We start from the raw sequence: 23,227 nt of genomic DNA on the forward strand, positions 1-23,227 counted from the left end.
TAGAATCGCCGGGGTGCAGCTGCAGCGTCTGGAAGGAGGCCGTGTGTGTGTGTGGGGGGGACACCTAAGGCGCCCCCCTCCCAGCAAAGTTTTCTTTTTCGAAACAAAGAAGTTTTTCTCCCCTCGGTAATTACCGGGAACGGGGGGGGGGAATTACAAAGGGAAATAATCCCCTTCAAAGCTGGACGAGGACCTTCGCGAGACAGACCCCCTTCTATTTTGGGGCAGGGAGGGTTGCTACTGGTGGAGTCGTTTGGGTCCGGAGTAGGAAGGCAAAGAAACACAAACACAAATCACCCACCCCATTTTCTTTCCAATTTAATATAATATAATAATCCCCGCGCAGTTCAACTAAAATCTATGGCGTTTTACTTTTTTCGGGTAAGGCTACTCGAAGGATGGAAACTTCGAAACAGATGCGGTTCGTTGACTCGAGGGAAGTCGGATCCCTTCAGGAAACCAGAAGCGGCGGCCACTGAAGTTACCCGACAGTAAACGTCTATGGAGATTTTCAGTTATCCGGGTCTTGGTTGTCCCAAAGGTGCTTTTTCAAGGGGCCCCTGGACCCCCTTTGTTTTTCTTTGCAGACGTTTCGCTGCTGAAGAACTTCTTGGAGGAGAAGCGAAACGTCTTCAAAGAAAAACAAAGGGAGTCCAGGGGCCTCTTGAAAAAGCACCTTTGGGACCCGGCAGTAAAGTTTGCAGCACAATGCCTGGACCCCCTTAAAGGCGCACTAAGAGTCAAGGCGTTTCCTTCCGACGGCTTCCCCACACCGCGTGGGGGTTATTTTCCTGTCTTTTGCCTTGTTCCAAGCTCCGCTTTGTTTCGAAAGTCTGCCAGCGCAACCGCTGTGTTCAGATTGAACGCCCCACGCGAGAAGCTGCTCTGGTCCGCCCAGCCCCACCGGCCGAGGCCGGGAGAAAAGGCTCGCCAAGACCCAGCAGCGCCCGCCTCTGCTCACCCCGCCCTTTAACTCTTCCTTGAGGGAAGAAGGCTTCGCTCCCGGGGGGGGCGAATGGAGCGGAGCGGGCGCCGCCTCCCCCCCTCTCCCAAAGAGAACTCCAGCCAATGGCGCAGCCGGACGGGGCCGCCCTGGCCGGGGCCACCTGTGGGCAGCGAGTCCAAGCGTGGCATCGCCACAGCCCGACCGGCCGTTCGCGGCCAAATTACTCGAGAGCGGGCTCGCCTCTCCCTTTCCCCCCCCCGCCCCCCCCCACTCATCGTGAAGGCGGCGGCAACCCGTCCCTTTCACGCTGCCCGCTTTTTCAGTCGCCGAGAGGCGTGCGAGCCCCACTAGTGCCGGAGAAGGGAGTTTTTCCGCGGGAATCGAGCGCGGGAGATGGGGCTAACGGCGCGCCTCGCGTCTGGAAGCTCCGGGCGCGGCCTGCCGTCGGCTTTCGCCGGGGACCCGGAGCCGCGCGGAGCTCCCCTGGTTGAGGCACTGGGCGGGAGAAACAGCGGAGTGAGGGGGGGGGGGAGAGAAGAGAGGCACACGGTAAACAGCAAATTAATAAATTCTAATCTGGCTCTCAGGAACCGGCAAAGCGAATTAAGCGAGCTTCTCGTAACAAAGAGCAACGCGGTCCCCGCCGCTTGCTCGCCCGTCTCTCTTCTTCCTCCTCGGCCCAAAGGCGGGCAGGCTGAGGCGGTGGAATTTGTCGCCTTTGTTGAGGGGGGGGGACAGGCAAGGAGGGGGCAGAAATGCGGGAGGAGGAGGAGCAGGTCGCGTACGGCGTGGGGGAGATTTAGAAAGGGGGAGGAGAAAAAGGAGAGAGGGAGGGTAGAAGGGAGAAAAGAGCGAGAGAGGTTCTGTCCTGAATTTCATCCAGTCATCGACGAAGATAAGAGGTTTAATTCATTTAGCATATGAACGCCCGGCAGAAAGCGATTCCCATTATGAATACATCCAAAGGCACAAGGTGCAGTTTCCTCGTATTTACACTGGCACTTGTTATCATTTTAACCGGATTATTCACGATGTGGATCCTGTAACATATCGGGGGATTCGCCTTGCAACGCTTATTGTTCCCCCTCCCTTCCAATATAAGTCCCTGATCTAGATTGTGAATCTCTCTCTGCCTCCCCCCCCCCACCTCCAAGTTTTCTGGGGAGTTTTACATCCATTCAAACAGCAAAGAGATTTGAGCTCTGTCCAGACAGGAGTAGAACAAGATCCACATTTGTAAGACCCACTTCTGTCCCAAACTTTTCCCACTGCAAATAATCCTTTAGTTTATTTTTTTTTCAGAGTAAAACCCATCTGATCCAATTTCTGTTTAAACCAATTCAACTCACATTCAGAAGAATGAATTACTTGTCTTGGCACTGTTTTTTAAATATCCTTCAGACTTGTTGAACAGGGCAGAGTGTATCAATGCCAGATCCTGGGCTACAGGTTTAATTATAAAAATAAGAAGTAGCTTAGGCTTAAATCCTATACATTTTTTTTTATTTGGAAGAAAGCCCTGTGCTCAATACAACTCATTTGTTGATAGAGATATGTGGAATATGCTGATTTTTTTTTTAAAAAAATCTTTGGATACACATATAGCACATCAGCAATTTGTAAGTAGTTTGCTTCACAGAATTCAGCTGTATTTATTTTCAATGAATAAAAGCAAATTATTGTAGCTGAACAAATTAACAATTTATTGTAATTTACATAAACTTACAGGGACAGATGAGTGCCTAATCTTTGTGTAACACATTTGTAAAATAACTCTAAATATTAAACAATAAATAAGTCATTTATAATGATTACAAATAAAAAAGAGATTAATACTCTCCCAATTAGTTCCAATTTCTCAAATTGAAAAATATGTGTGTGTGTGTGTGTATGTGTGTGTGTTTTGGGCTGACAATTACACCACAGTGTCCTAGAGAAATACCTGGATTTGAAATGTATAATAAAGCAGCCCAGTCCAGCTATGATAAGAAAGATCCAGCTTTTATTGAAAAATTATACATAACTTGGTATTGTAATAAATAAACATAACCATTTCCACAAAAATGAGCATGATGCTAGAGAAGGATATATTTACTTGCAAGATTTTGCAAACAATGGCAAGACAGACCCCTGATGGATACAGAATAAATATTAACAGCACTGTAGAACCAGACTGCAGAGGTCCAGCACAAGATCAAGAAAAGGGAACTAAACTAACAGGTAAATAAATAATTAATAAAAAATGGGGTAGCCTCAAAAGAAGAATTTTCTGTAAACTGATCATACTTCAATTAGCCTTATCTTTACAATCACTTCCTTTTTTTTTAGGTTGCAAGTCTCTTAAAAGATTGGTTAAAAAGAATTGCTCTCTGAGCACATAAGAAAGCCTTAAATTTTATAATTGTACTTACAATGAAAGTGTAAAACTGCAGCTGAAAAAAGCATGTAAATATAGCACATTGAAAGAAATTGTATGAGTATGATCGAACAATAAAATGGTTGATAACATATTTAATATTACATATGGCAGAACTAGAGGAAACAATTGAGCATATATTTCCTTCTTTCTGTGCTATGTAACTACATAGAACAATGTATTTGCAAGTTCTTTTAACTAAAAATATAATGCTAGGGTTTTCTCCCTTCTTACACAACTGGATGGCTGCTTAAACATTTGGGAGCAAACTTATTTAAGATAATTAAACCCACAAAAAAATCCTGGTGGAAAGCTATTTCTGAAACCCTGTTGTTTGAATGAAAAGGGGGAAGAGAATCAGAAAACAATTTAAGATAAAGCTGATCTGGCCAAATGGAAAATTCTGAAATTTTAAGAGGTCTGTTTGTGATTTAGTTGTCTAGTCTTGGTGTTGGCATATATCCAAAATGTAAGAAGGCTGAAGTTACAAAAAGTGACAGTATCTCGGGCCATGACAGTCATTGAAGGATACATTTCTCTTCTTTCTTGGCCATTTTTCCTTTGTTTTGTTCAAGTGTTCTTTCCAAATGCTCATCTTCTTCTTCAGCCCTAAAAAAATCAAATACAATTGTCAGTAGTTTTCCTATCAAAATTCTGCTTTACATTTCAATGTAGTAGTTATGCACAGCTAAAGGAGTTTAGGGAGTCACTTCAGGGACCAGGTTACACCATCTGTTTCCATAGGTAAGAACTAGTAGCAGATCACGTTACCAAAATGCAGGATTTAAGGAGATTTAATTGCTTCTATGCCAGATGATTGACCTTCTCTTGAAGGCTTTTTTTCTTGAATATAAAACTTTAAGAACAATGCAAAGAAAACTTGATCTTATTACTGGCATTCCTCAAAAATATGAAACTTACTGTTTTTCTTGGGCATCTAAATCTCTGACCAGCGCATCACGTTTATTAACGAGAATAACAAGTTCATCTAGCAAAAGTTGCTCCCGCCTCTTCTGAGCTTCAGTCTTTTGCCAGTCTGAAAAGAGAAGAAATCCAGAAATGTGTCCTTTGAGAGCTTAATATACCTATGATCTAAACAAATCAGTGTCACCGGGCTGGTTTCCCTAGAGATCTATATAACTACAAGAAATCTAATTTGACTTCTTCAGATTCTGTTTGATAAAATAAGACCCAATATTTTTCAGCAGTATTTAAGAAAAACCTATGAAATTTTTTTGAGTAATACTACTCAATAACATAAATATGTATGAAATGAAACAAGATTTTTTTGGGAGGGATTGTGGTTTTTCTATATTCATGTTTGTGGGGAAAAACATTTTACTCAACAAATCATATTTAAGAGAAGATACACAAAAGATTGCATTTTTATTAATGTTTATGCACTCGTTTTTATTACACATTTCCTAAATAACTTCCACCCCCTTCCAGTGTATTACAGAGATTCTGTTTCTGAACCAGAAAAAGATAGAGATTGAAAACTGCAAAACAACATACAATAAAACTTTTACCACAATGCAATTGCCTTTCTCTTCCAAATTGATTATAATTTTCCTTTTTTTCCCCTTTGCTATATCTTAGCAGTTGAAAATACCCACACTGATCACTAGGCGCCTCAGAATAATTTTAAAATGAGAATCAACAATTAGTGCCTCCTATGAAATCGAAGTACATCTACTAAATAATATTACTCAACTTTTTTCCATAATGATTCAGATTGCTTGATAGTTTCTCTAATAAATTGAATCTTAAGTTCACAGAATCTTAAGTTTCCAGATTTGTAGACAGCCACAATATGAATACTTGCATACGTAAGAATTTATATCTTTTTCTTCTATTGTTTAGGTTTGCTTTATTTTTTTTATTTCAAGAGGTCATAAAGGAATGAGATTCTATCATATTTAGTCAGGTCTCTTTGCTGATATCTCTTCTTATAAGACAAACAGTATCAATGTTTCATTAAAAAGGGCAGTTTTAACACTGGAGCACACCAAACAAACTGCTCCAGAGGCCAGACAGCAAGGGCCTGTATCTGTCACTCAACTACCACCCTATCCCGCCTCCCTCATTAGGAAGGTAAACAATGAAGAGAAGGAGAAGTAGATGATGAGGGAGATAGAGGAACAAATGAGAAGCAGGAGGGAAACAGGACACCCACCTTCTTTAAATCAACAACAACAACAACACAGAAAAACACTCCGTAGCTTCTGACTCATGTGGTGTCCTCTATCAACTTTTCAAAAAAAAAAAACCAGAGGAAAGGCACTGGAAGTCTTTTGGATTTCTCTCTTCCCTGTCCATTGCCCTGAGCAATCATGTTAAGCCTCACATGGCTGGTGCTTATTCAGATAAACCTAACAATGCACCCCAATGGTTACCATGTGAATCTTCACAAACCACACAAGAATGTGCTGGTTCAAATCCCCCTGACCCCCCCTGCAAAGCAAAATTTATTCAAGGCAGAAAACTGTTCAGGAGCTTTATGCAAGCAAGTAGTGCCAGAGTGAATTTGGTTTTGTATTTACAAATTAAAAATTAGATGCAGATTCATCCAATAAAGCTTAGAACAGCAATAGAAAACCAGGAATGTGTGGACCAGTCTTTAAATTGCTTTCCCAATATGCATAGTTAGCATATGCATACTAATAGACATAAGGGGAATGGATGCTCATGCAGAGAAGCAGAAAACAACTATTTTATTTAGATATCTCACTGAGAAGAAGGGGAACTAACAAAAACTTTACCCTTTAAAAATTACAGGTTCTCCTATTATTCAACAATAGCCAGTACCTGCATTTTACTTTAAGAAAAAGCATGTTTCTAACCTATACATATAGAGAGCCAATTTGGAGTAGTGATTCAGGCATCAGGCTAATAACTAGGAGGCCGTGAGTTCTAATTCCACCTTAAGCACAAAGTCATCTGGGTGATCTTGGGCCAGTCGCGCTCTCTCAGCCCTTGGAGGAAGCAATAGCAAATCACTTCTGAAAAACCTTGCTAAGAAAACTGAAGGGACTTGTCCAGGTAATCTTTGAGAACTGGACACCATTGAATGGAAGAAAAATAACCTCTATGCATAACATTGTGAAAATGTTACATTTCAATTCCTATATTTGGAACTGGAAAGCAAAGCTGGAACAACTACTATCTCTAGATTGAAAGAATGTCCAACTCTGTTATCCAAAATACTGTTCAAAACCCATTCTTTGAAATAAAACCAGAGATTTCAGAAATTCATTTTTTATGTAAAACCGGTTTAAGCAAAGCTTTCTTTATTGGATAACTACCACACTTTCATTAAGATACTAAATGCAATTTTATTTACATTCAGAAGTAAACAGTGTGAAATAATCTCATCAAAGTAAATAATAAGACATGATAATTCTGCTGATCACACCTTGGGATAATAATCAGATACCCAAAATTATAAGTCCTGAAGTCTTAGTTGAAAACATTTTTGAACAATCTGCTTAAGCAGTCACCTGAACCTTCTTCAGAAAAAAAGTTCTATTAATTTCAGGTGAACTCACTTTATTCAAGTACAAGTCCCCCCCCTCTTTCTCTCTCTCTTTCCTGACAACTGCAAATTTGGCACTATTGGCCAAGATACATTCTTAAAAATATATATAAAAATATGTTGCTTCAAACAGCAGCTATGTTCCCTCCCATGCCACAAAGAAAACTGCCTTTGAAATTAAAGATAATTGGTTATATCTCATAGATGTAAGTCAGCGGTTCCCAACCTTTTCTATACCCCGCACCCGTAGAACACTTCTGATATTTTCTTGCACCCCTTACAAAAGTTCAAAATAACGGCAACAAATTATGCATATACACTCTAATTTTGAAAACCCAAGTTTTTGCACCTCCTGGAATATCGTCTCGTACCCCCAGAGGGTGCGAGTGCCCCCGGTTGGGAACCCCTGATGTAAGTTGTTTAAAGGGGGTAAAAAACCAAAACTTCTATTAGGATTAACACTGCAATTCTATACATGTGGAATATTATGTCCCAAATAAGTCCAATCAGATTTTCTTTCAGGTAAGTGGGTATAGGGCTGCAACCCAAAGAGTCTGTGTTTCTTTAACCCTTTGGGTTCTGGGTATCATTAGTCTTATTTCTGACAGGGCTGCAACCCTTTGACCTCTCTCTCTCTCTCTCTCTCTCTCTCTCTCTCTCTCTCTCTCACACACACACACACACACACACACAAACTATCTATCTATCTATCTATCTATCTATCTATCTATCTATCTATCTATCTATCTATCTATCTATCTATCTATCTATCTATCTATCTATCTATCTATCTACCTACCTACCTACCTACCTACTTACCTAATCTATCTATCTATCTATCTATCTATCTATCTATCTATCTATCTATCTATCTATCTATCTATCTATCTATCTATCTACCTACCTACCTACCTACCTACCTACCTACCTACTTACCTAATCTATCTATCTATCTATCTATCTATCTATCTATCTATCTATCTATCTATCTATCTATCTATCTATCTATCTATCTATCTATCTAATAGGGAAATGGCCATCTCTTACAGAATTGACTGCAGTATTAATGATAATCAGGGCTTTTTTTCTCGGAGAAAAGATGGCGGAACTCAAACTTGGCCACGCCCTCATCAAACCCTAGGACCGCCCCTTTAGAGAACAGGAATGCAAGTAAAATTTGGGAGGGGCTATTTCCGGTGTGGGAGGGGCTATTTCCGGTGCGGCCGGCCCGGAAAAAGGTGCCGGAACGCGGTTCCGCCGCGTTCCGGCTGAAAAAAAGCCCTGATGATAATTATAAACCTTTCACTCTATTCCTTTGTACTATAAGTGGTTGTCTATCTAGACTCATCAACCATTGCCTTATATTAAGTATTTGTATGTCATATTCAATTTTTAAAGAATTTTATTGTTTAATGTATATTCATAACAATAACAGATGCATTTGTTTTACTGATGTTTATATCTTTGTATTTTTATAAAAATACCATGACAAGCATTCTGGAAGAAAAACATCAGAATGAAAATGATCAAAGTTTTACAATTAAAAAATAAAAAACAAAACTTTCCAGGTTGTCACTATAAAATAAGACTTACACTTTTGATGAAAATTAACATGAGTTTTGTAAAGAGCATATTGGGTGACTGTAGTTAAGATCTTAGCTTTAGTACCAGTCAACTGACAATCCTGAGTTTGCCGCCGCCTCCTCCTCCTCCTCCTCCTCCTCCTCCTCCTCCATCATTTGATAGAATTCTACTGCTGAACCTAATCAATCTATAGAGTACTGTGGCCAGAACTATGTAACAAAACTTAAATAGATTTATAAATGGGGTTTTAGAGGATAAGCTCCTCCACAGGATTACCTATTGATTTTAAATATAAAAAGCTTATCATATAAATCATAACTACAAAAATAGTGAACCCTATGCATAAATCCTTTAAGAAGTGCCCACACTTCAAACTTGAAGCCAAGAATAAATGTAGAACATTCTAAAGAAGATCCATTTCTTGGACAGAAAACTGTGCCTCCACCCCTCCCCTCGGGTGTGCAAAACATGAACATAATCTTTTTCAGGAAGGCTTTAAATATGAACCCAAAGGACCATGCCTGCATGAAGATTCTCAACACTCTGTTAGTGTCAATGAGACAATTTGATTCTGCAGTAATTATGAACCTCCTTCATGTTTCATGAAAGCACATACGAACAACCAGGCAACCCATTCTGAGATTCAGCCCTTCTTAGTCATGTAGTGTAATTTTATTCTGTTCCAAAAGTTAAGATTGCTACAAAGCTGTTACATTACTAGTAAGACTACAAGTCAAAAGGTCAGGTTGTGGATCCCTTTCTTAAAGGTGACGTGAATCGGAACTCAGTGCAAGTCTGAAAAGTGTCTGCTCCACAGCTTGAGAATGAGAGCTTTGGAGCAATATACAACTCGAAAGCAAAGCTGACCAAATCTTTTATAAACTCTAGCTAAATGTCTCAGGATGGGAATGAGCAGCATCTGCATTTAAGTACATAACTGCAAATAGATAGATTATATGTTGTTCTATAGATATATATTAAACTATTTATATCCCTGTTATTTGTACAATTCTAAATATGTCGCGATTAAACTCCTCAACAATTTCATGTTAAATAGCACGTTAGGACAACACTGAACTCTGTGAAACTGCATATTCAAACGATGGGACGTCAAACAGCATCTCCTAGTATCACCTCCTGAAATTTGCTCTCCAGCTGGGAAATACTGAAACCACTGCAGAACTATACCTTTCAGGCTGCGAATATGCAAGCATGGCTATATACACAAGGCCAACACTTTTGATGGAAATAAGGTTATAGGATTATTTAAATCTTCTATTTACAAAGCATCATAATCTACATATTTGCTTGTTCTAAGGCTTGGATCTCTATATAATAGAGCTTTACAAATTATGGCTGGAGGGTGTGTAGCCCAAACCTTTGCTATAGCCCCCTGAAAAAATCTGTTGACAAACTTTGTTAACCCATCCCCATTGCTATCACCCTGCAGTGGCACAAAATAGTGTAACTCGTGCTGGTCATGGAGTAAGGTTTTGTGCAGTTTCCTCTGGTGACTGGAATAGATCTGGACTGGCCACTGTTCTACCCAGCTGGAAGTTAAGTGCCATGCATATACAACTAATTTCCTTATCACACAAAGAAAGAAACAAAGCAAACAACATTTTTCTCCTGCTCGGCTACTGCATTTTCAGCTGCCTTGTCCACCGCATGTGGACAATGGTGACTTTATTTCTATTAGCCTTTACTTTTGTTTTTGAAGTGAAGGTTTGCTGAAGTGGTGCTCAGATGTTGCTGTCTTGATTTACTGCTTTCTTGGCCAAGCAAGTCTACTTTTCATTTGTCTATTCACAATTGCTCATTTTTCCAGGAAGGAGAGAGTGACAAAATAAGAAATGGTAACACAGACATGTGTGCCAGAAAAAAAAGAGAAAGCGCTCTCGAATAATGGAATTGGTAATTTAAAAAAAATATCTTGGGCCAGTTGATTAACAGATCAAGAACCATTTCTTGATGTTCATGATTGCTAGGAGATATTGGGAGATGGGCAGGCATTGCTTCTGATTTGTTCCCCTGGTTCCCACTGATAGAAGATCCCCAAAGGCCCTGGTTGCAGGAGAACTGCCTCCAGAGATTTGCCTGTACACCTCTGTAAAAACCAATATAAGTTAATATTCCCACAGGATGAAGGAGATACTATGAGGATTCTTTAGGATGAATTGACATCAGTTGTATAGATACATGGTGTGCAAGGAACAATCAACTGAGAAATTTTAAAAAAATACTGTATGGGATTGTTATATGTGGGTATGTTTATATGCATTAAGAGGGGGGAATCATTGTATATACATATGTATGTGTGAGTATGTTTGTGCGTTTAGAAATAAATGCGTTTAGTAATTCAATTTGTTAACAGAATGAAATCATATAAATGGAATTTAATGGATATAATTTCTATCACGTCTTCACCCATTTTTTGGAGTGTGGCACCTGGAATATCACTCAAAACCAAGTAAGTTCTTCAAGTAACTCCTGGTTTTGAGTGAACAAGAAGTTGTGCCATTTGAACACTGTCATGATGCATTATAATTGTGTTAACAGAGTACCAATAGCTCCCCAGTACGTACATTCAGAATGAAATAGAGTGGGATAACTTGAGGGCAACATCCTCAAATGTTGGCCCAGTCCCTGGAAGATGTAAAGGTTTGGATGGGAAAGAACCAACTTCAACTCAACCCTAGCAAGACAGCGTCATTCTGAATTTTTGGACATCCTGAATCCAGTGATATGTAATCTTTGATTCTTGGACAGAGCTGTTGTACAATTTGGGAGTCCCTCGGACTTAAACATTCCTGCTCAAGAAGGAAGTGGCAGCCATGACTGAGGAACCTTTGCAGAGATCCATCTTGTGGGCCAACTGTAGCCATTCCTGGAGCAGGAGCCCTTGCTTACAGTCATTCACGCCCTGTCAGTTCTCTGTTGGATTACTCTAATGTGCTGTACATAGAGTTGCCCTTGAAAACCATCAAGAAACTACAGCTGGTGCAGAACATACCAACACTATACTGCACTATTGCTGCTTAAACTGGACTGGCTTCCAGTTTCTTTTCAGAAACAATTCAGTGTGTTGGTTATCACCTTAAAAGCCCTAAATGAGGCAAGGCTACTTGTGGGGTTTCCTCTCCTTGAAAAATTATATCTGTTCCACCAGGCCAGATAACGTTGGTGTGTTACAGCTCCCTTCCCTTAAATGTTGTCATCTAGTGGAACTTGGGGAAGTGCACATTTCTCTGTAGCTGTCCTGGCCCTGTGGAATAACCTTTCCCCAGAGATCCAAGCAAGTGACCGATGCTGCTTATCTTCCAGGAGGCCTTGAACAGTTGGCTGTTCCCACAAGTGATAGGGTAGAATGAAGCTAGAGCCCTGTAAAATTGATGTATTAAAGAGGTACCACACATTTTGATTTAGCTTTTGTTAATTTTTATTCAGCTTGTTTTAGAGATTTTGTGGTTTTTACTGCTTTATGCACTGCCTTGGGTTATGGTCACAATATGGGTGGCTAAACGAGTCTTTTTTAAAATAAATAAATAAAATGTCTCACAAGTAGACTTTTGCTTGTTCAACAAGATTTTTTTTCTCCTTGTACCCACTCTCAGATCTGTTCCAGATTTAAAGTCTTGATTTCCAGGACACAGTAAAGGTAATAGTTAGAAGTGTAATTTTTCTTGTTCCACTGATTGAAAATGTTCTGTTTGTAGATGAGACTAATTGCTAAATTTTTGAATAAAGTTTAGTTGCTAGGAAATGATTGATAAATGTTATCCAATTTAAAAAGTCCACTAAAAGAGGAGACATGACAATTGCTGTTAAAATCATTATAATGTGTGTGTGTATGAGAGACAATATAAGGTTTCTGTCTCTCAATATTATTCTTAAAATATGATTTATATTATTGTTTAAAAACCAACACATTGCTACTTCAAGCAATTACTTAAGCATCTTTCAAGCCTTAAAGCACAGTGGTCTAGAAAACGATACTTTCTAGATTACTGGGCTTAGAGTTTTCTTTTAAAATATATTTATAGCTGTCAGGTCCCTTTTTAGAATATGATGAACATGTTCTGGATGTAGATTTTATTCAGGATTTCTATTATTTTCAACTTTGGTTAAGAAAATACAAAGAGGTGGATTAGAAAGCTACCTGGCACTTCATGGCTTTCCCCTCCAAACTCATGCTTTCAGTAAAGCCTCTAACCTAATTAGAATTGATTTATTATGGATCAGGTACCTTATCAGGTGAAGAAGGAAATTACCATGGTCAGTCAAAGGGTTAGGAGGTCAATACAGAATAGCAAAATCAATTTAAATTGATTAGACAAAAGATCCATCTCACACATTTTACAGAGCCCAAAGGATTAACTTTTAAGTAAACATCTTTGAACTGTAAAGACAGAATTTGAGGTTGAAAGATACAAGTAATGACAGATTTATTAAAAAAAAACAATAAGCAGGGTGCATTTAAATAACTAATACAGTAAAGCTAGTTTAATCTATCTTGATGTTTATTTTTTATTATAAATCATTCCCTGGATGATTACAGTAATTTAAAGTATCAGGAAGAGTAGGTAATTGTACAATATATCCCTAGGTCAATCTATTCAGAGGTTTCCATTTAGATGAGGTGACTAGCCTTTTAGAAAGCTAAAGAATGAATAAAATATATCCAAAAGATGGTTCTAATTCTTTTGCCCAATGAAGTATTAATTTAACAAAAGCATATTTCCACTGAAGACAGATGAGGCCTGCCTAAAATGTTTACCTTATCAAAATGAAATATACTTTTTCTTTATTTTGTACTGAAGCAAAAATAGCGCTATGTATCAAAATAAATGCCACCCAAATTATCATGAATTTAACTTCATTTTAATAAGGTGTATTGGGAGTTTTACATTTTTTCCAGACTCAGGTTTTCAACAAGGTCTAAAAAGTTTCTTTTCCACAGAGAAAAAAGTATCTTTTAAAGTATTCCTTACCTTCAATAGCAAGCATGGCTCTTAGCTCCCTGTTCAGTAGTTCGTACCGCCTTTCTAAGTCATGTTCTTTTTCCCTGGGCAAATTGTAGAAGTTCATCAATATGTTAATTACTAAATCATTAAATGTTTAAAAGAACCTTTAATTTTGATTGATTTTTAGGACTCTTAAGCTGACTTTTTCTCTAGGATTAAGCTACTCTAAACAAATGATATGCAAGAATAAAACCTTATTCAGATAGGATCAGTGCTTCCAAATGCTCCTTATATTAACCTGCAACATTCATTGGAAAGTACTGTCTACAGTACTTTCTACAATGCTATTGCACAACAGCATCTTGAAAATGTCTCATTTACATTTCTCTTCAGTTTGTAAATATTTTAAATGTTTATTTCTGAATATTCTGAGGCAAGCTTTGACTTCTACTAGGTCAGTGATGGTGAACCTTTTAGAGACCGAGTGCCCAAACTGCAACCCAAAACCCACATATGTATCGTCGGGTGCCGGGTGGGCATGGCCCATTGGGTGGGCGTGGCTACGGTGGTAACAGCAAACTGGGTGGGACTAAAAAGTTCAATCAATCAATTCCAACTTTGCAAGATCTTTTTTTCCCCATGAGAAGTTGAATTTGACTGATTGAACCTTTTTTTTGGTACACGGCGGCGGAGGCCTAAAGCAAAAAGATTTTATAAAACCCAGCTGAAGGCCTAGGACTGGGGCAACGGCGCGCATGCCCACAGAGAGGGCTCTGAGTGCCGCCTCTGGCACCCGTGCCATAGGTTCGCCACCACTGTACTAGGTAGACCACAATCTGTCTTGGCTCCAGAAGGTCCTGTGTTCCATGTAGCATGTAACCTGGAGCCAGTGCTTTGCATTTCACTGCTCTCAGCTAAATATCTTTAACAAATAGTTAAAAGCTAGAAAAAGAATATATATGGTGGAATATATATATATATTCCACCAATTCTACCCTGGTTAAGAAAATATCATTCAATCAATCTTTTTAAATCCTTTCATTTAAAACTAACTAACAAACTAAGAGGCCTGAAGAAAGGATCAAGTCAATCCATTATAATTATAAATAAAATTGGATAATAAGTAGATGGAGGGAACAAGTATGGCTACAATGAGAGGTCAGCCTAAGTAATCATGGCTTAAGTGCAACTTGTTTCTCCAAGACCCCTATGCACGCTTGGTGCATGCTTTTGTTGGAGCACAGTACATCAAAATAGCAGGGAACCCCAACTATTAAGCAGCCCGAGATTGCTGCTATTGCTTCTGTGATCTGAGTATCAGAGGTGGAAATTCTGGAGTTTGCAGAGTTCAGCATTCTTCATTTTTTTTTAAAAAAATCCTTCTGGAATACTAGCAAGTAATACACTGAAGAGGACAGAAGAACTGCTGTACAGTAATGATCAGGGCTACCATCAAGACTAATAGCCATCATTGCTTCATGGAAAGACATTCATTTTCGTATGTATTGCACAGAAAAAATGGTGGAATGTGTACCTCAAAACCATCCTGTCAGAGTTGAGTGATTTTCTGAAAGGGTCTTGTGTATTTTCAAACAAGGCTTGCCCTTCATTTTTTTTTCATTTTTATCATTCATCTGACAAAATAGTTTCACCTTCATTTCCTTTAATAAATAGCTTCACCTGTAGTCCTGTAAAATGATCTTCCACTCTCTGCTCTTGGCCTGAAGCTTTTGTTTAAGAAGTATCGGATGACAATGGTGTTTGATACTTGGAAACCATCCAGTTTGGAAGTTAGTTCAAGATTTATAAACCATGATTTGTGAAGTTGGGAACCCAGATTGACATCATGTGTTCTTCCTAAGGCCTCTCCTCCTATCGCACTGTAGGATGTGTATTAGGTGTGTGAACCCATTTCATGTTTATGTGAGGAAACTCTGGCTTAGTTCAGTTTACAGACCTGGATAATAACCCAGAGATTTTAGGGAACAACTACCAATCAGAGCATGCAATACTGAATTAGATGCACAAATGGCATGAGCTGGGATAAAGTTCTGGTCTGTATTATTTGTAATGTTGAAGCTGTTTATATTCTCTTCACTTCCTATACTGGAAATTTCTGTATCTGCCTACGAGTAGGTAAAATGGGCATAACAAAGAATGTAGACAATACATATCACTTATGCCTCACTTCTTCCCTATTTCAACTATTATTTAAAATTTCATCTAAATAGGTCACTTTTTCTGATTGTCAGGCCTACCATTTAATATAAATTGTATTTAGACATTTCCATACCAGAATGAATTCATTTGCTTTGTATATGTATTCACACTTTTCCCCTACTGTATATTATAATCTGGAATACATTTGTCTTCCACTTTATAGGTGTTAGAAAGAGTTTCAGCATTCAATTCGATGGTAAAACTAAGAATGTTGGCATATTTCTGTTCAGCATAACATTTGTATATAAATCTGTTATGTTCTATTTTTTTCATTAATTTTAGCAAATCCTCACAAAAACTCCATTATTGTTTTTGCTCAGATAATATGTATTTTGAAATATCTTTTATATTTCATATCTATTTTACTAACCTTATTATTTTTAAATAGACTAAGTAGCACTAACAAACTCAGAAAAGAACGAAGGTCTGAAGACCAAAATGTTCTAATTTGTCCATTGGTTCTTATCAGGAAATGCAAAGAGTGACTGACTTGTAGGAACTAATGCCTATGTGGGTTAGATCTCTACCACTCACATGCAAAAAAACTGTGAATCTCTCAATTAAAGTAGAATGGTATGTAGAGGAACCATTACTTTTCATGTTCCAATATTTGACCATCGTACTATTTTACAGAAGTATATGTTTTGTAAGCTTCTATCTGAAATGAGTGAAAATTGAATTATTTCTTAATTATTTAATAAATTTTCACTACATATGAGGAAATATTCTGAAATATTCTGCACCAGAGACAAATTCCTTGTGTGTTTATTTATACTTGGCCAAATAAAGCTATTCTGTTCTGTTCTGTTATTTTCTGTTCTGTTATTTTCTGTTCTACTCTGCTCTGCTCTGCTCTATTCTATTCAGCAGTGGTTCTCAATCTTTTCTTCACTATGGAGCCTTTTAAACACCTTTTCTGGCCACAGATCATGGCCATGGACCCCCCAAGAGTTAACTTAAGATTTAAATCATAACATTTATTCAAGCCTTTCTGGACTCCCTGTGACGTCCACAGACCATAGTTTAAGAACCACTGCTATAAAGTATTCTAAAAGGAAGCAGAAACATTACCAGCTTTTGCACTGTCATTCATAAATCAAGACATACTTACAGAAGAGAAAGTTGATTCATTCTTCTTATCAAGGCATTTTTCTTATTGACTAACATAAACCATTCTTGCATCATAGCTTCTTCTTCTTCAGTATTTCTTCCTATTAAAACAGAGTAGTTTGATTTATATTTTAAAGACTCAATGATAAGTCAGCGTAATTTTTATTTGGCACAGAGTTTTCAGCCTCATTTAAAAAAAATCCATGTACAGGATCCAAAGAGCTCAGTGATATGCCATTTCAGCCTAAGCTTTCCTTTTGACAGCAGTCCTCATCAGTGTCTAAAAGCTGCTCTCAATATTATTTGGCTCATCCAGACTGCAAAACACTATCACGGAAGAAAAAAAGTTCCAATTTCTTATTGAGCTATTTAACTGAGGCATTTAATATAGTCTCTTCAATCAGTTCTATTGAAGGTATAGTTGGAAAACAACAACAAGAAGTTAATAGCTAGCTAAAGCAAATTCAACAATTTTAGGCATGTTGTTAAAATCTAAAAAGAACTAATTAAAAATATTTTAGAACTTCAAAAAATATTTTGGAACACCAACAAATAAACCATAAACATTACTTGTTTATAAAGCCTATTTCAACCACTGTATTATAAAAACCTTGCCCGCTATCAAAAGAATAAAAACAAAACTAGCCTGACTTCCCTTGACAAGGAATTTGAAGGAATTATTGATTGGTCCCCCTCTTGCTTTCTTGTCAGATTAGAAGGGCTGTGGATTAGAAGGAAAAATGGTGCTTTGGAAGTGCTCAAGTAAGTTGTGTCCATAGCTCTGTGAAGCACATCTTCCTTTTCCTGGGATCTCACATCTTCCTTCCATAGCCAGTGGAAGAGATCACTGTTTAAGGGGTTGCCAACAGGGTAAAACACGTACCCATAGCATGTATACCCAAAGCACCTTTCCCCTTTAAATCTGAAGTAATTATAGTACCAAAATTACTCTTGTGATTACAGAAGGAGCATCTTCCAAGGATATTAACATTGAATAGGTGTATTATTAGAGAATGTGGATTTCCAAACACTTTGTCATATTGGTTCATTGATCAGAGTCAGCTAGTTAAACTATATCCCAGTGGCCTATAAAGCCACTGAAATATGAAAGTTACATGTTTCTTAGAATGGCCTCTGTTTAAACATTTTGCAGAATTCATTACAGTTCTCCAAATGGAATATTGCTAGCGCATGTATTATCACAGTCACCCAGGACAACTCTAGAAATGGGGGGGGGGGGGAGAATTCATGAGTTAGGCTTAATTGACCCAAGGTTCAGAGACGATTCCAGGAATTTGTCCATGATATGAATCTGAGTTTGCCAGGAACATTCTCAAGATGTGAGCTTTGCAAGAACAGTATAATGTAGATTAACTTTCTGCTACTTCAACAGACTTTTAATTGTCAGAGCACCTCTATCTTCCTGTGATTAACATTTCTTGGTTTGTTGCCTCAAATGAAATAGAGAGGGTGGTGCAAATGAAAAAGATGAGTTACTAAAACCAAAAATGTTACTCTCATAGTTAGATTCTCATAGATATTTTTATTATAATGTATAATATAATTTGAAGGATTTCTACAATGGAGACAATAAGGGAACAGTAAGGACTTTTAATGCTAACTGACATAAGCACCATAAGTCTCTTTATTGATTCTGGATCTTCTTCAAATTAAGAATACAGCTATTTACAACAAGCCACAAGCCACATAAATCTTATATATGTGTATTCAAAGGCTTTAAAAAAATCAAGTGAAACCAAATAAATAAAACCAAATCCCAGTGAGTTATGTCAATAGGGGACAAGATGAAACTCACAAACTGTATTCTGTGACTTCTTGACTTCTTAGAGATTTTACTATCGAAATTCAGTTGTAAATTGTCAAATAATTGAAGAATGATTTCTTATCATTTTTCTTCCTGCATCCCAATTCCACCCTCAGGAAAACTGTGCAACATCTGGCTCTCAGCATGGTATCTCTGCATTATGCCCTGCCCGCTGCGAACATTGAACACCAAAATAAAATAATGATTAAAAACAAAGCATCTTTGCCACAGTTTATCCTCCTCCACTGGACAACATGCTATGTATAAACTAACATTATTATCTACACACCGAACATGAGATTATGGTCCCGAGCAGAGTAGTTTGTCTAAGGAGAACTAATGGAGAGTTTTAGTTAATATTAGTTAAAACATTATTAATGTTAAATATTGATTTATCGAACATTTTTAAACCAGACACCTACAACTCAGCATTTCAAATGTACCATCATCAGATCTCTATTGACTGTGAGGAAATGCAGTATTAAGCAATAATTTATAATACTTCATTTATACAATACTGCAAATCGAAGCTCTAAAAGGTATATGAAGAAAGTTGTGATGCTATTCTGTACATACATTGTTATTTTGCACAAAAATGAAACTACAAAAGACCTATGTAAAAGTGGCTGTAAACTGTACCAATGTTACAATGACTTTTCTTTTTCATTCAATTAAAAACATTATTTATTCTTTGATAAATTAATTATAAGCTCTCAAAACAAATAAAGAGTTTAATTTAATAAAAAGTGAGTGTTGGGGTTTCTGTTCCGAAAACAAAGACAGGGGCACAAATGTCTAAAACTCATATATGAATTTTGGTAATCTTGACTGCATTTTTGTAAATGTTGACAATTTGTCAAGACTTGGAACAGCCAAAGAATTCATTTAGCTTTTGAATGCGGTGTCCACCAAACTTTGAAGACTGACTATAACAGGTGTAGCTTTTGCTACTCTGGAAGAGTAATAAAGTTATTTTCTTATTAGTAGATTAGCAGATAGGTGTCTAGAGCTTGCTGCTTTCAGTCCCTCATTTATGGTAATAACTGCCATTCCCATAACCATGCATTAAATGATGGAACTTTTCCTTAAATATTCCTGCTAAATTTAAAATACACGTGGAGAAAATTATGGTTGTAGTTGTGATCACAAGATATTAGAAATTCTAGGTACTTTCTCTTTTTCTTTACCAATGCCTCTACCACTTTTTACATTTAATGCAAATATTATTGATGCTTATAAATTGTCCTAAAATCATTACATCACCCTTATAGTAATAGGGCCATTTGACTACGTGTATACATGCACTCATGCATATTACTGCTTCCCTTCGATGCGCTTCAAATATTTGGATTCAGAAATGGGAAAAATGCAACAAAGAACCCAAAGAAGAATGTCAAAACAGCAATGGTGGACTGTAAGCAAGAAGAAGAAACCAGACCCACTCATATATTTTTAGCCCCTTGTGATGTAAGGGTAGGGAGACTACATGGTGCCATCCAGCTGAATAAGGCTTCACTGAGTTTAAACACAAACCCAAGACACAAAGACACATGCAGACACCACATGATAATGGCACCAAATTGCTTTGGGACAAAAAGGATTCCAAGTTATTAGAAAGGACTGGATAGAATGTCTTCTCTTCTTTCTACTAAAATGTCAGTAGTTTGAGTAATTTTGGGGTTAACAATACAGAAATACCATCAGCAAGAATTGGGCTTGTAGCACACTTTTCCCAAGGCTGTGAATACTTGATTGTGGGTCTCTGACTGTGTTAAAGGCCCTGTTTCCTGACTGTATTAACATCCAAGTAAAGGAAAATGCATTAGCATCCATTATAACAGTTTTACATGGAGCCATATATATTTATGTTGTACTCTTTTAACTGTTTTAATGCTTTATGATGTATGCCACCCAGAATCACTTGTTGAGATAGGAGTTATAGGAATCAAATAAGTAAATAAATAAAAATGGTTACTATTGAATATTTCATGCTCTCCCTTTCCTTATAGATTAGAACAAAAACCGGGAAATTTCCTATTGAGGAAATTGAGGAGTTTCTAGTTCACAAATAAATAGGGAAAGATTAAATAGCCATTCACAGTAAGGATACAATGCCACCAGCCTCTACTGCATTTTATACAGCATAAGGTGGCAGATTATTGCGTTGGAAGGATACACGTTCTGAAATTTGACAACAGAAGGATAGAAGGCTAAATAAAAGAGAATATGAAGTCCATTTCACCTATCTTGTCTCAGACAAAATGAGACCTTCTACAACATAGATGTCATCTAGACATGAAGGACTGTTGAGGAGAATATCACCAGGTGTTTTAGAAAGTATTCTCCAGGAACAGGAATTGACATGAAATAGCTAGATAGACATGATAGTTCTTTGGCTATCAGATTGATCTTGACTTTGCTATTGATTGAATGTGAGAACAAAACCAGAGAGAAAAAGAGGGAGAAAGAAGTTGGATAAAATATATAGTCTTGACAATAAGGAGAATGATTGGTATTAATAGAGGATAAAATAAATGTTTGAGAGAATATTGCTTGGCCTTGAATATTCTGAGTTTTGAATGATGGTTTAAAAAAAATGCAAGCGAGAACTGGTGGTAGGAGAAAGTCGAGTAAGGGTGATAGGCTGTACGCTACTTTGGCAGGAAAACAATGAGATTCAGTAAAATCAGAATAAAAGCTACATGGGTGAAATGTACTAATGTGAAAGCGGATAAATTAATGAAAAAGTTTTATGATAAATACCCTCACAAGCCTCGAGGGAATACTTAACCTGCTTTTTGTTTCCCCTACAGGAGATTCTTTCTTTCTGAGAGGGGCATACTGTCAACTCTACAAATGAGCATGGCTGCAGCCATTTTTCCTTAGTCATTTTTGGTTGCCACATAGAACGGAGGGAGGAGGGTTGCCTAGGTGCTTTGCTAGTCAAAATACTCTTTTGTCCTGTGGGAACCAAGGTCATCAGCTGCTCCCGAGACTGCAGGCTGGGCATTGTGAAAAAGGCCCGCCGAGAAGATGTATTGGAGAACGTAGTTGCTTGCATACTTTTAGGGGTGGGATTTTTTAACTTTTAACTTTGTATTGGGGAATTGTTACGTGCGTCTCCAGACTTGATTTCACTTTTGACGTGCCAATATTTTGTAATAAACATGTTCTTTGAGGAATTTGCGAGCCTCGGAGTTCTGCTTTATCTGTCTCTGTCGGTTAGAACCATGACAAATGGGGCAAGAGGGTTCCCAATAATAAGCGGGAAAGCAGCTGTAAAGTTTTACTCTCTCACAGTAACATTGAAAATGGTTAAATAGTTAGAAAGAGAGAAAAGCTATCGGATGATAAAATCACAAGAGAAAGGAATTAATTGTAAGACATCAAGAAGAATGAAGACCAAGCAGACCCTCTTAGGTGTTAAACTGAGGAGGTGACCAGGGATATTGTGAAAAAAGTTTCAATACGGTGGAAAGGATGGAAGCTAGACTAGAAGACAAACAAAAAGTGGCACTGATAAAAAGAAAACAATTGTAGCAGTACCACTGGGATGCCACAAAACTTTAGAGCCAAAGTACAGAGGAGGAATTAGCCTGCAGCTAGAGAGGGAGAATTGGTAATGAATGTTTTTAATAGAATGGGTGAGATAGTGGAATGTCTAGATGGAAAGAAGCCAAAGGAGGGAGCATTTATGCTGTGCCGAAGAAGAGAAATATTGGTAGAACAAACTCTATCAGAAGTAGGGTGAGTACGATTCAAAGACGCAAGTGGAAGGATAGGATAAGGACATTAGGGATGAGAGAGATTGAAGAGCATGCACTATTGGAAGAAGAGGGGAAATGGTGAAAGACATTCAAATGAATGGTTTTGCTTTAAACTAATATAAATAATTAGCATGTTTTTATATGAGATTATCTCAAGAACTTCTAGCTTGTTCACAAGAGTTTCTGCATTTAGCAAGAGAAAAAGATACTGTTGCTTGCCAATATACCTTCCTTTGACTGGGATCTCACTCTTGTTCCATGCCGTTATATAGAATGAATAAAATGTAGCAGGGAAAAAAAGCAGGGGAATATAGTGTCTCCATGCTCTGTGAAGGCAAGCTGGTTGGCATTTTTGTACTATGTCACAGGAAATGGAGCACAGTCTGCTGCACTGAAACACAGGATTGCTTCCAGTTCCCGCAACAGCGTTCTCAGGATCACTGCTAGATCTTCAGAAGCTTATATGGATGCACATACTGAATTATTCAAATCACAGAAGCAGAATTTGTAAAAGGATGTGTATGTGTTATCCAACACATGAGATTTTTACTGTTATTTTTTTACAGATATCCAGATATTTGGTTTTTTTTTACAGATACAGATGTTTAACAAATATCCTACAGCTTAGATCAGGCGTGCAAATTGGGACCGTTTCTCCTTCGGGTAACATTGTGTAATTCTAAAAGCTATTACATTAGGAAAGGGCAAACACTTAATGTCAAGAGCTAAGGCAGCATTGAGCTAGAGCTGCAGATAAATTCCACTGTTTACGTGGTGTGAAATACGAGCATTTTAAAGAACCCCCCCAGTCTTTTTTATAACATTTTCAGTTGCTTTTCAGACTCACTGTTTTTTTGTGT

The 23,227-nt window shown here is 37.8% G+C and overlaps 1 protein-coding gene across 1 annotated transcript in view; it reads right to left on the reverse strand.

Moving 5' to 3' along the window:
* Positions 1-2,938: 2,938 nt before the first annotated feature.
* The window catches only part of EHBP1 (EH domain binding protein 1), a 172,048-nt gene continuing 151,759 nt past the window's right edge, over positions 2,939-23,227 (reverse strand). Inside the window, exons 16-19 of the mRNA XM_015812375.1 lie at positions 16,777-16,876; positions 13,473-13,546; positions 4,284-4,398; positions 2,939-3,971 (exon numbers count right to left, since the gene is read on the reverse strand). Coding sequence (XP_015667861.1) covers positions 3,881-3,971; positions 4,284-4,398; positions 13,473-13,546; positions 16,777-16,876 — 380 coding nt within the window. The 3' untranslated portion in view covers positions 2,939-3,880. The remainder of the gene's footprint in view (positions 3,972-4,283; positions 4,399-13,472; positions 13,547-16,776; positions 16,877-23,227) is intronic.

Source organism: Protobothrops mucrosquamatus, unplaced genomic scaffold (assembly GCF_001527695.2).
Source record: "Protobothrops mucrosquamatus isolate PMUCROS unplaced genomic scaffold, P.Mucros_1.0 scaffold_60, whole genome shotgun sequence".
In the NCBI taxonomy this organism is placed as follows: Eukaryota; Metazoa; Chordata; class Lepidosauria; order Squamata; family Viperidae; genus Protobothrops; species Protobothrops mucrosquamatus.